We start from the raw sequence: 14,290 nt of genomic DNA on the forward strand, positions 1-14,290 counted from the left end.
AATTACATCATGTTGTGTGGTGGTGTGCCCTCACCTGTGACGTTGGCCAGTCTGGCTGTGACCTACTTTTTTTTTAAATGTTCATTTTTTTGTGTCTTGGTTCTTCTGCACTGTACTGCTTCACCAAAAGGCATTGTCATACTCTAGATTTGTTGGCTTTATCAGTGCTTGTTATCACCCGGTCTATAAAGTAAGAGCCAGCTCCTACTACCACAGCACACAGGACGGATATTCGAAGCTGGCAGCAAAGAATGCTGCCTCTGCTGGCTTCTCTGAATAGCTAAAGACTGTAATGGGAGCATTTGATCCGGCTCCCAGGGCTCATCCGGTGTACTCCTAGCAGTATCTGGATAGCGTAGCGCACTGAACCAATACGAGCAAGCAGCCAGTATTTATCATCAGAACAGCCACCTATCGAGGGTTTTCTGGAGCCTCTAATCGACCCCTTCTTGTCTCTGGAATGAGCTGCCTCTTCATTCAGAACCAGGGGCCAAGTACTGAACCTCTCCAATCACCCCAGCTTTACCTTGGTTCCGGAGACGGTATACAACTTGAAAAATGCCTAGTAAAGAGAACTATTCTCTGAGAACAATGGGTATCGAGCATCCTTATAGGTGCAAAAAAACTCTTAAAAGGTTCGTTACGTAAACGGTTGTAGTTGCCCTCTAGAATTGGAAAGCAACTGATTTTCCAGATATGATGAGTTAACAACTCGCCATGCCCCGCCCTGCTTAGGAAATAGCTGAAGCAGCAGGTATTTCTTGACTTTTGTATGCATTCGTGGGGCGTCGAGGGGGATGTGATGTATTTCTGTAATGTAAAATACAGTGTCTCTGCCCTGTGTCCTGACATCCAAAATGACCTTTCCTTTCAGCACTAACAAATGTAAAATCACTGAAGCTGCGAGCAATGGCTGTTTTCCACCTCTATTTGGAGACCGTTAAAGATTTTTTTTTTTCGTGGGGGTTCGTTTGAGAGGTTTGTGTTACTGAAGCCCTTCCAAGACTTTCCCAGTGAGGGTAATGCAAGCAGACTTTCTTCGGCTCATGTACTGGAGGGTGCATTGTCCAGCCCTTCTTTCTAACCTGCACAGCACTGCCGAAAGCAAATGTCAAAACCAATAGGTTCCTAAAGGCACACCCTAATGGCTTTGCCAGCGCTTATTGGTTTTGCAGCTGCACGGAATCTAAATGTACCTGGTTGATTGTCAGCCCCATGCTCTCAAGCTGTATTTGGGATAGTCTCGCGTACTGGGTGGCCCTCATGTTTCCAAGGGTAAACACAAGATCCAAAGTATGAAAACCAAAGACTTCACTCTTGCGAGACTGAGTTTAACAACGTATTTACTGTTTGTATTGTACTGTGATTGTTGAATATATGGCACACCACATGTTTCACAGTTTAGAAAAGTGCAGCTTTTTTTTTTTAAAACCTTAACTTAGGCCATGTTTTTCCATTCCAACATTGAATTTGTTTAGGGTTTTGGATAAATGTTCCTCAGAGGTTACGTAGATTGATTCAGTTAATTTTGCTGTTTTTTAGGTCTCGCCCTGGAATTCGCATCCGAAGGATGCGTCCAGGGCTGGAGACTTAAAGCTGTCCGATGCCGGGGAATGAGGGACAAAAAACTGTCACGAGCTTTAGCAGGCGGATTTGGCTGCGCGAACGCGCACGTTCCGTCCTGCGCCGTGCACTTCCCTCCCATACTCCCAGCAAGTCAGGCTAACGCGCATGCATGCACACGCATTTACACTTACACGCAGGCACCCAGACAGGCAACCCCCCACAGTCACACACACACACACAGACTCCAAGACACATACACGCTCACACACATACACAGGCCGCCGCACGCGCGTGCGCACACACACATGCCCCCCCCCCCCCCCAACAAGGCGAAGCCCCACTCACCGGCTTCCTCGGCTCTCACCGGCAGCAGGACTCTTCCTTCCTTCTTCGGCACCGGGGCGCAGGGTAGGCTCCTGCCTGCTCCGGTGCTCAAAACAATCGCGGCTCTTCCGTGGGAGGCGGGGTAGGCTCCCGCCCTCCTACTTCCTGTTTCCGGTTGTCCCGCCCGGCCTGCCTGACTTCCTGGTCGCAGGCCGGCGGCGGACTGCAGCACGCGCCATGCTTGTTCCAAGGAGAGGCCGGCGGCTTGAGCAGGGGGATGGGCAGTTTGGTGTTTGCGTGGTATAGGAAGGTGAGAGCCCAGCAGGAGGACGACAACTTGGAGTTTGTTCTCATTTCATTATATTTAATTACACCCCACACTCACCACGTACTGGCGCCCCTTGCACTCACATGCTACCTCTACACTCGCACATTAAGCGCGCATAGCCTCCCCCCTCCCAAGTTGAGGACACCCACGCTCACTTTAGTGCCTGGATGTAGGTTTTTCGGCGGGGATACGGAGGGTGGGTGAGGGTTTTCAGTGGGTTTATGTGTTGTAATAGCAGTCTGTTACGGTGTGCCTAACCCCCTGTAATAATGTCACATTATTGAATGTGAGAACATCAGATATCTCATTTACTTGTTCTTGTAAGCAGGAAATTAAACACTGTGCCATCCTGAAATGTAAGTTCCTCGATTGTGAGTATTTGGTGCTTTTTGATGTTTATCACCATGGCAGTGCTTGTTGTATTCACATGCAGCTTGTTACAACTCGCTTGCTGACTGATCTATTCCCTTTGCGAAACGCTGCAGAGAAGGCAATCGGTCTAACTTCCATTTAAGAACCTGGTGGTAAAGGGCGGTCATGTGGGATAGCAGACTAACAGCAGCGAATGGCCTTGTCGATCCTTCTCGATCCCGGGTCCAAGAAATTCACGGAGCACAAGTTCTCGGTCTCGTGAGTGGGTTGATAGACGGATAATGAATGCCATCTGTGTGAGCTGCTACATTCAGGCGGGGTGCGTTAATCCTGTGGGGGGTGCCTGTGTTCGCGCCCCCGCCCCCACACTCCTCTTCTGCCCCCACTCTCCGGGACGCAGCCCCCAGGCCGCCAGACTTGTGTAAAAGCAGAAAGTCTGTCCAAGTCACAAGTGCGTAGCGCACGTGGCAGCCATTTACTGACACTGCCAGCAGGATAGTTCGGTGGGTTCGTGTGCCTGCCGCACAAGGTTTGCCTCGCCAGAGGAAGCTTTCATCCTCCCCAGGTTGATACATTCCGAACTGCTGTGCCGTGTAATATTAACCCTGCCGTAACCACAGATCATCAGACACAACCCACCCGTGAAATTGCTCAGTGGGTTGAGGCACTGCTGCATGTCTGCAGTAAAAAAAAGTGGTTCCCTTGTTTGGCACCGCGGATAGCCGGTAGTAATCTGTATTCATGGTACAGTACGGCATTTGGCATTAATTTAATGCCATGATAAATTGCAACTCTTCATTTCTGAGCTGATTACCACAAGTGTGAATGACCACTGATTTTAAATGACAGCTGCTGTTGTACTGAGGTTTACATATGTTGTATGTTTATTATTCGTTAAGTTGCAGTCTACACACAACATTGTTATTGCCTCTAGAGATGGTGAGTGTACTGATTTATAGTCTAGCCTGGATCATAAGGGTCAGGTATACAGGATCTAATGTACTCGACCAAAGTGCTTGCCATCCCTGCCCCATGGAAAATAAACCCTTCCACCTGATAAAAACCCAACATGGTTTGTCCCATATACATTATAGCATACAAGGGTCTTTAAAAAAAAAAATATATATATATATATTATATACACCTTTACAAAAGTTTAAGCTATTGCCATTATAAATTACAATCACTTTTATTAAGTATAAAAAAAAATTAAAAGCCATTGTTATTTGTAATATCAATACATCTAAGTCACGTAAATACAAATGTTGCATTACAAATGCTATAGGTGTCACATTTGCGAAAGTTATAACTATTGGCATTGTAAATGACAAAGCTATTAATTTAGCTATTTTCAAAACCAACACATAAATGAACATTTGGTGAATTACCATTAAAATATTTGACTTTTTTACTAAGATATTATTGTACTCTTTTATGCAAACAAAATTTAGATACTGCATAAATAACTTTAATAAAACATATTTTATATGTAGCTTTTTATGTAAAAAAAAACTATAGCACAAAGCAAAAAACAATTGCCATTTACAATGCTAATAGCTCAAACTTAAATAATGCGAGACCTATTGCATTGCAAATGCTTGTACTAAATATAGCTGCACCACGTTGTGAGCTGCTGCATGCACTAATGAAGCAGCAGAAGGGTACAAAGCGGAAGGTTGCAACTGACCCATCTGCTCAGACAAAGTGGAAGTGAGGTAGGCCAGATTAAGCCTGCAGTCACTGGTGGTTGTGGAGATCACCACCTCTAACACTGTCCCTCTGCTTTACTGCACCAAAGACCCTGCACCTGCTTTTCGTCATTTAATTGCCGTGCTTCAGGGATAGTTATACTAAGCAATTTCTTGGAGGATCGCAAATCTCCTCTCGAAGTTTAAATGGAGCGTCTCCAAGTCTTGCAGACGTGCAGAAATAACCCGAACCTCTAATTACTGAAAGTATTCATAAACTTAACAATTGCTCTGCGGCTCGAATGCGCAGTCAGTTGTCAATTGGTGGACTTGCTGTCTCTGCGTTGCTGTACCTGCCCACTGGTGCACAGCCTCACGTTGGACCTCCTCTATCCTGGCTGGTGTCTTAACTTTTCCAGATTCCATCATGCTATGGAGGACAGGAAATGCTAGTTTACCCACCCCTTCAGAGTGCTCCTATAGGACTGCAAGACTACACCTGCAAGCCATGCAGTACATGCGGACGCACGCAGACAGCAAGCACATGCTGAATCCTGTCCTGCTGGCTACTCTGCTTTTTAATGTTTTTAACTTTTAATCCTTGTGGAGCTTGATCTATTTTTAGTGGTGTCAGCTACATGCACTTGCCTTTTGCACAGAGCTTCGTGCTCCCGCCAGCCCCCTGTTCCACCGTGGGTTTTCTAGTTTGATGTGGAGGGTGCCGGCGGATATTCAGACTCCTTTCTGGTTGGTTGGGGGGGGGGGGGGGGGGGCGGAGCCAGGGGTTCAGTGCACTAGTCTACAGAGACTATTTAATTAGCATGGCCTGCTCGTCACGCAGTGCGCTGCTGGTGTGCCTAAGGCAAGTCCGTCCGCACCAAGACTGCACCAGAGATGCTGCCTCTTTTCTACCTGACCAGCTGGGACGGACGAGATACACTAGAAAAGAACTCCTAGACAATCGGTCGGTAAGGGCTCCATGCCTGCACATTATGTAGTGCCTTTGGGATGCAGGTGTGTATTGGGAGCATTCCCAGTAATGAGGTAACCAGGCCCCCTTCTAAAGAGCAAATAGTGCAGGGTTATCTCATCAACGCAAGATCCCTCATTAAAAACAAGGTGGCCTTCAGGAAGCCAATTTGGGTCTTTATCAACGAAACATGGGCCACGGATTCTTCAGGTCCTGATCTCGTAGAAGCAATCCCTTTTGGGTACAGCCTAGTCAGACTGGATAGGGTAGGCCGTCGGGGTGGGGGTTTGGGCATTCTCCATAGAAACTTTGGTCTGCTGTACGCAATCGTTGACTGCACCCTCTGACCTCTACCAGGCTCTAATTTTCAATTAATCTGCATCCCACAGAAAGCTTCTCTGGTGTCCTATGTTATCGGCAACTGGGTTCCAGAGCATCCTTCAGCCAGGATCTCAGTAGTCTTTTAGAACCCTACCTAGAAAGATTCAATATTACACTCCTGGGGGATTTTAAATTCCATCTAGATAAGACACTGTGTAAGGATACTCAAATTCTTTTGGAAACCATGAGCTGTTATGGTTTCACACAGCTGGTCAAGAGTCCCACCCCTATGGCAGGGCATATCTTAGATAGGGTCTTTTCTAATGACCGTCGAATTATGGTAGAAGAACCTATTCCCCTCGCCTGTCCTGATCATTTTGCCATCCCTTTTGACCTACGTATCTCAGCATCAGGGACAGGAATTTGGAGGAACTGAGAAACTTCAGCCTCATAAGTAAGGTGTCGCTCACTAACCTCCATAGCTTTCAGCCCACCGGGCACCATGATGCTAATCTGGCAGCAGCTGAACTCCCCTTCGGCTCGTGATTCTGCCGCAAGGTACCGACGGACAGAGCGGGGCCTTACACGTCCGAGCAGTTGCCGGGTGAGGTGAGGCTTGCTTCCCACACATTGATGGGGAAGATCTGTTGCATTAAAATTTTGCAATATAAAGAAGATGCGGTAGGATGGTCTTAATTGACCACACTTATTCTATCTGTTGATAAAATTGTTTTTTCGTTATTTCATCACATATGATAGTGGTAATGCAGTAGCATATATGAGCTTGGCCCTGACGAATGCCAGTGATTTTTTACATAAAGGCAGAAACATGTTGGCCCTATACAGATCGTGTTTGATTTGTTCCAAGCAAGTACGACAGTGATTCTTTTACACTGTCCCCTCACTATCTTTTAATCTGACGTCCAGGCGAACACTATTAAAGGTCTTTGTTTGCCTTGATAGTCATTTTAGTACACTTCACTTGATTTATTTTTTTGCACTGCACATATCAGCCCTACCTGTTGTACGAACAACTGCGATTACCGTACCCTGGTTCAGTGTTGCATTGCTAATATACACAGGGCGATTGCACACTGTCCGAGGTTGGGAAGTCCTACATGATGAGGCTCCGCCAGTAGGTGGGCTGATAGGACTTAATCAGCATCTGTTGACAGGTCCCTTTCTTGTTAGGCACCATAGTCTATCCATCTGTGCCTTCCCATCAGTGTCGTTTCTTCTGTCTCAGCATTCTCCGACCTACTGGCTCTGTTGTTTTTGAAGCAGCTGAACTAGCCCAACAACTGTCAGTAGCAACAGACAACCTGGCGCCAGTGAGCGGGCATTATTCAGCAAGAAGAAAACCCTCTGCTCCCTGGTTCTCTGAGAGATTTAGAAAGATGAGACAGATGTGCCGCAAACGGGAGAGGCTGTGGCGCACTGACTTGGGGCCGTTGGGTAGGGAATTGCACAAACAGTGTTTGAAAGAGTATAAAGCTCCTTTTATGGAGGAAAGGGGGCTATACTATTCAAAGATCAGTCAATGAAATCCTCTAGGGATCTTTTTAATGTAATCCGAACCCCCCCTCCCCTGTCACAGATCCTTCAGAATTTTCTCGGGAGTTCTGTGATAAAATATCATATTTCTTTTGAACTAAAATCAGACCTTCATTCCTTGCTGGATGCTTCCAACTCTAACGTGGGGTCGCCTTCTCAGTCTACCTTCCTTCCTAACGAAGGTGTATTTACGGAGGAGACTCCCAGGCTACTCACATTCCCTTGTATTTCGCCAGATGTTACCGATTGGCTTCTAGAAGAAGTCAAATCTGGCTCCCCTTTGGATCCCTGCCCCCTTAAGGTGCTAAAAATTGGTTGAGATCATTATTCCCCACTTTACTGCTGTTTTGAATGTAGCCATCTCAGAGGGACAGTATCCTACCTTGTGGAAGACTGCAGTGGTTAAGCCACTTTTGAAGAAGCCGCCTTTGGACCCTACAGAAATGAAAAATTATCGTCCGTTCTCATTACTACCAGTCCCAGCTAAGACCCTGGAAACTTATTTAAACTCTCACATTAGTGCCTACCTAAAGGATCACCAATTACTTGATGGTTCACAACATGGGTTTAGATGCCATCACAGTACGGAAACAGCATTGACTGTCGTATTCAACAGTATCCGTACCCAAGTGGACGCAGGGCACACCACTTTGCTTGTTCTACTTGACCTCATCGCAGCTTCTGATACCCCATCTCCTTTGAGGCTGGTTGAACGTCTCAGAGATAGGGATAGGGGGTTCGGCCCTGGAGCTTCTTACTTCCTTTCTCAGTGACGGCACAGACAGTGAAATTGGGCCAATTTTACTCGGCCGCTAACCCCCTGTCGTGTGGTGTTCCTCAGGGCTCCTCCCCGAGCCCAACACTTCTTAATATCTATGTTGCCCCGCTGGCTAAGATTGTGAGATCCTTTGCGTTGGCGGTGTTGTCCTATGTGGACGACACCCAAATAATGGTGTCCATCACAGTATCAGGGATTCTGCCCTTTATTTTAGGAATTGTATGCAGGCAGTCTCTTCCTGGATGGTGGAAAACTTTATGAAATTGAACGGAGAGAAGACTGAGGTCCTAATCTTCGGCAGTAAACTGGACATTTGGTCCCATGATTGGTGGCTGGACACGCTTGGCGTTTGTCACTGCCCTGTATCCCATGGGAAAAATCTAGGGGTCATAGTGGACAATTCGCTCTTCCTGAGCCTGGAGGTCAGCAGGACATTGTCCACCTGTTTTGGGATTATCAGGATCCTCAAATTTCCCATGTTCTCTTACGACTCACGTAAGCAGGCTGTCATTGCCTTGGTAATGTCCAGGTTGGACTATTGTAATGCCCTTTATTTGAGCATCAATATAGGCCTGGTGCGACGTCTGCAGTTGGTGCAGAATGCTGCGACCAGGCTGGTGATGAGTCTACCGAAATACCACTCAGTCTCAGCCTCATATGACGCTGCACTGGCTTCCTCTGGACCGTAGGATCCTCTTGAAAACACTGTGCCTAACTCCTAATGCCAATTAAAGCTCCGGCCCTGATGGTATTCAGGCAATTTTCCATAGTTATGCTCCCACCAGACGGCTCCGGTCTGCAGATAAAAATCTGTTAACAGTGCAGAGGTTTAAAACTGCAAAATGGGGAGACGGAGCCTTCTCTGCTGCTAAGTTGTGGAACTCCCTCCCGGAAGAGGTTTCTTGTCAGGTGTCGCATCCTCTTCCGTAACGCCTTGAAGACCTGGCTTTTTACAGATTTCAGTTTGAGCATGCCATCTGTCTACACAAGTTCTGCAATAGCGCCATGACGCCCTTGGGCAAAGTTTAGCGCTCAAGAAGTTCAATATTCATTCTTTCATACTTGAAGCAGTGTCTTGAGTGCAGAACAGCCACTTTTCCAGAATGTGGGTAACCAAACAAATAGTGATTTATTTTTAATGCAGATCTGATGCTCTGAATATTGCATTGTACTTGTACCACTCTTCCTTCACTTGCCCGTGGGATCCGGTGAAGCCGGTCAAAGCCACTTTCCAGTGCAAGCGCTGTGCAGTCTTGCGAATATGTAGACATGAGAGCGACATTAATTGGCGACATATTGTAAATTGATATTTAAAATATAGTAGATGGTCCTGTTAATTTTCCCTATGGCTTTTTCCTTCAAGTGAGGTCTTTTGGAACTGAAGATCGTCCTACAGATAGACCTGCTCCCCCAAGAGAAGAGATCTATGAATATATCATCTTCCGTGGAAGTGATATTAAGGACATTACTGTGTGTGAACCTCCAAAAGCCCAGCATGCTCTGCCCCAGGATCCTGCTATTGTCCAGGTATGTGCTGAGAGATGGCAGGTTCAATAATGGACTCGTGTTATTTATGCAGTATAATCTATTTTGCTAGATATGTGAACACTGGTGTATTTTTTAAAACTGGATGCTGCTATTCATGCTAAAACTTAAACCTAAATCATGGCGGTAAGGATATGACTCGAGCTATTTTATTGCACCTGTTGATCGTACTCGATATCCCACATTAAACATTACATTACAGATGGTTAGCCTGCTCCCCTGCGAGGGACCGGGGAGATGTGTTTGGTTGTAAGTGTTTTGTTGCAATCTTCCTTATGCAGGACATATTGTATATGCATGCAGTGGTGTGAGATGCAGTGATAGTCCGACTGAGTATGGGACCTGACATTGCTGTTGATCTTGGAAATCCTACGGTCAAAACTGCCTTGCTGCGGCTGATTTTGCACGTATAATTGTATGGGTAGACTGCTCCTTTAAAGCCTTTAACTGTTTCGAAAACCTATCTTGAAAGCAATTTTACTCTCCCGATTTTGAGTGTACCTCATAACGTGCACACACTAAAATACAATTTCAATATGACTAAATGCTCAGGGTTGAGTTTTTCGTATTGGGATACAAGGATTCTCTTTTTTGATGGCTGGTGGGCACTTTGCAGTTGTAACAACCTGTTTGCAAGATTATGGAATGCTTAATAACCCATATAGATAGACGGTTTACAAAGAGATCCCAAGAAATCCATGTGTGCACGGCATGTTACGACTTTAACCCCTTGGCCGTGGCGGTAATTCCACCGTGGCGCTGGGGGGGTAGTTGGGGTGGCGCTGCCATGCTCGTGGTGGAACCACTCCGTCACGAGCCATGGGCGCACTGTGCTTGTGACGGAGTGGTTCCGTCATGGATCCCGCCCGCTCAATAGAACGCTCAGCGCAGGCGTGGAATTGATGCCGCGCAGGCGCGGCGGCCGGGCCATGACGGATCCACTCGTATAATTCGAACAATTTGCAGAAGCATAATTACATAAAATTAGAGCCTAAGTAATTGAGATTACGCAAAAAGCGTATCCCAAGAGGCACCTTGTGCTAAAAAAAAATAGCACTAAATGCAACATAACTTGAAGAGGAGCAGCAAACAGCCGCTCTTGCTCCCCAAGTTCACTGTTCCTGGGCTCCTGCACTACGATCTTCCTGCCAAATTACTTATGATTACGACAACTGAGTGGGTCTAATAAATTTCACCACCCTGCACCAGGAAGCGGTACAAAAGGACAGCGTGAACTTTAATAATACACTATCAATCAAAACAATCTGGCCAAGAGCATTACTGGCTGGTTTGAACAACTATAGGACTTTGAATTATTTGGCAACTTGTCAATAAACTTTTATCTTACTATGTATATTTATCATTTTAAAAAGCAGCGTGTACTGGTTTTTTATTAACCTGCAATAAACTTAAACTGGAGTCTTATAATTTTCGTGTGAAGAATAATGCAAAATTACTTCAGCATTATTTTACATTCTCCTAGGCTTATATAAAACTCAATATTATGTGCAATCTGCAATACTGCACTGAAGTTCAGACACTGATGTATACCATAGGAGGCTGTGTCTACAATATTTGATATTTTGATCCCTGACTATTTGTCCTTGTGAGGCCTACAAAGTAGAATAGCATTACACATCAACAAACATAGAGTAAGATTTTAATTAATTTTGATGGTCGAATAGAAATATATCCAAAAGATGTTATACTTGTTGGTGGCAGTATGCTTTCTTCATAATTAACACACATAAATGAATGTTTTGCATACTTTGATTAAAAGTAAGTAGCCTATAGAAAGCATCACAACACCTATTTTACTACAATATACAAACCTTTTTTTCACGATAAAGGTCCTAATTAAAGATTAACCTAATTTTTAATGTCCGGACTCTTGTTTGACAGAAAGGAGGAAATATCAGAATGAAGTTTACTAATGGAAACAATAACTTTTGCAACAGAAATACACAGCACATGTTTATGCACGAGCTGTGATTTGAAAAGTAGTGGGTTATCCCACAGTAGTTACATAGAGTGGAATTCTTGTTTATACAGACTTTCTTTCACTTAGCATTATTCTCTACATTTAGTATTAAAGACTTCTGTAAAATGAAATTACCAGTGACCTTTAAAGCGCGGCGTTGTTGGATTTATTGATTTTTGACGTGCCATAAGGGTGTGGGAGTAGGTGTGCACCATTAGGGGTGTAGCTGCAGGGTGCCGCTAATCTGGCGATAGCCAGCATTCTGTCTTGTTCTGAATACTGGTGCCACTCTTGATCTCTCTACATCTAGCTACAGACTGTGTATTGGTAGCACCTGTTGTACTCCTACGCCTGTAACTTGTTGTGCCTGTGAAGCCTGTACAATGATAACAGATGAAGGATGTCTTAACGTTTCTCCTCCCCAAGATACGGTCTGTAACCACGCCTCTTGTAACCGTTTTCTTGTAGTCCTCCCTGGGCTCCAGCTCCACACAGTCCTACCAGTCCTCCATGCCATACAGCCCGTACAGAGCTATGCCATCTTATAGCCAACTTGCTGCCAGCTCTTTGCTGAGTCAGCAATATGCAGCCTCTCTCGGTGTAGGTAAGTAAATGCTAAAGTGATTCTATCTTGGAGATAGCCACTGTTTCACTGTCAAAGTAGCCGTGTAAAACCAGTGGTTGCAATAAGTCATTCACTTATCCGCAGTAGTGTTTTAATGCCGAAGTATGTTTTTTTTATGACTTTCAAATGCTGAAGCTCAGTTTTTCTTTTGAAATACTGCTGCAAGTATAGGCCACAGTACTGTGCATTATGGCTTTATTTATTTTAGAGGTTTTATATAGCGCTGGCTGGACCCAGGGGTATCAGAGCGCTTTACATTTTTGAGACAAGAAGGTCAATAAGACAGGGGACATACATAGCATCAATGTATATAAACAACATAAAAGTCTCGGCCTGACAGATTTCTCAAAAAATATGGGGAATAAGCACACCAAAATGTGGAAGAAGTGATAATCAAAAATATCATAAAGCAAAAATTGAAAGGAGAGCCGGCAAATTGCACAGTCAGAATAGGGAGATTAGTGGTCCGTTAGGTTGGTAAGGAAGAGAGCGGGAGTGGAAGAAGTGGGGAAGTTGGAGGGGATGAGTGCTGAGGGTGGACAAGGGAAGGGGGGTGCAAGGAGGAGTGAAGGTGGTAAACAGGGAAGGGGAAGTGACGAGGAGGAAGGGAGAGTAAGGCTGAAGAAGGGAGGGCGGGTGCATCTAGGGTCGGACAGATGTGGCCGGTGGGAGAGAACGGATAGGGATTAGGGTCCCCAGTACTTATTGAGGAGATGTAGTTTGAGTTCTTTTTTGAAGCTAGCGTAGGAAGGGTTGCAGCGAAGGTCAGTTGGAAGGGCATTCCAAATGTAAGGTGCGTTGCCAGAAAAGGATCGTGACTGGGTGGTTTTCTTTTTTAGAAGGGGGGGGATAAGAAGGAGGATGTTAGTACTTCTCAAGGAACGGGAGCAACTGGCTTTAGTGAGTTTGTTAGCGAGGTAGGTCGGTGTGTTCTGATGGAGAATTTTGTGAGTAATGCAGGCTGTTTTGTAAGTGGACCTACCTTCAATGGGGAGCCATTTAAGGGTTTTAAGGGCAGGGGAGATGTGGTCGAATCGCTTGCAGTCTGAGGTAAGCCTAGCTGCAAGGTAGAGCACAGATTTAAGAGGTGCTGGGTGGATCTTGGGAATTCCGGTGAGAATGGCATTACCATAGTCGATGCGAGAAAGAACAAGGGATTGGACTGCTAGTTTGAAATCATCGATAGGGATGAAGGGCTTGATTTTTCTTAAGGTGGCGGAGAGTGAAGAGGGCTCCTTTGGCAGAATTGTTAATGTGTACCTTGAGGGTTAGGAGGTTGTCAAGGGAGATCCCTAGTGATTTGACTGAGGAGGACAAAGATAAGGAGCAGTTGAGGGCATTTAAGGTCAAAGATCCAATTCTTTATTCGATGCTTTAATGTTAATCACACTGTTGGTGGTACCCCAAAAAATATTGTATAAGTGCAACAACTGCCTAGGTTAAGTATTTAATGAGTAGTTTCGAAGGTTAAACAGTGCTCATTGTAATTGTGCTCTCATCTGGGTTCAACAACCATAACTTGGACCCGAAGGCAATACCAAGGACTCCATCTGCTGAGCGGGCACTGCTACTTGGCTGACTGGTTGGGAAGTTCTAAAGCACAGTGCTCCTGCTCGCTCTTCCTCGGAATCCAAAGAGGCAGAGTTGTCTTTCCCTCTCAATCTTGTTTTACACCAGTCTGCTTGTCTCTTCCTCCTTGTATTTAATTTTAGAGAAATTGGTAAGCCCAGTGGTGTCTGCAGCTGCGTCGAGCTCTAGCTCCTCCCCGTCTCCGCAGCCTGTGGTGACAGAGCGGGAACTCCCACCAGAACCTCGTCCGCCCCCAGTGAAGGGTAATTGCAGTTCAGGAATCCCATGTTTGGGAGGAACGCATGTCTTTGCTAAAGTTCCGAGTTTGCTTTTTAAAGTTGCTTTGAGATTGACAGTATTTGTAGTAACTGGTTGCTTAGTCTCATGTGATACCATCTGCTCTTCAAAGCTATGGTGTGTACTTCAGGGCATTGCATCTCCAAAGGTGCTTTCTGCTGGCTGAAGTTTTTGATGTGCCATCTCAATTTATTATTACCTACCTATAAAAAAAGTTTTAAATCTTAGCAAAATTTGCATATGTAATATCTTTATTAAAGTCACTGAGCTTGCCCTGTCTAATGTTATCACATCACTGGTAAAGTGGTTACTGCCTATTCTGCTACTTCTTGATTAACCAGTGCTGCCCTTCATTACTGCCTTCAGAATCTG

At 45.3% G+C, this 14,290-nt stretch overlaps 1 protein-coding gene across 2 annotated transcripts in view; it reads left to right on the top strand.

Moving 5' to 3' along the window:
- LSM14B (LSM family member 14B) overlaps nt 1-14,290 on the top strand; it is a 47,225-nt gene that overhangs the window by 15,286 nt on the left and 17,649 nt on the right. The window contains exons 2-4 of one of the 2 annotated variants that reach the window (XM_078651588.1): nt 9,265-9,428; nt 11,896-12,031; nt 13,765-13,884. In XM_078651588.1, the coding sequence (XP_078507714.1) occupies nt 9,265-9,428; nt 11,896-12,031; nt 13,765-13,884 (420 nt within the window). The remainder of the gene's footprint in view (nt 1-9,264; nt 9,429-11,895; nt 12,032-13,764; nt 13,885-14,290) is intronic. The other variant, XM_078651589.1, reaches the window with a different exon arrangement.

The sequence above is a fragment of the Lissotriton helveticus genome, chromosome 7 (genome assembly GCF_964261635.1).
Source record: "Lissotriton helveticus chromosome 7, aLisHel1.1, whole genome shotgun sequence".
NCBI classification, from domain to species: domain Eukaryota; kingdom Metazoa; phylum Chordata; class Amphibia; order Caudata; family Salamandridae; genus Lissotriton; species Lissotriton helveticus.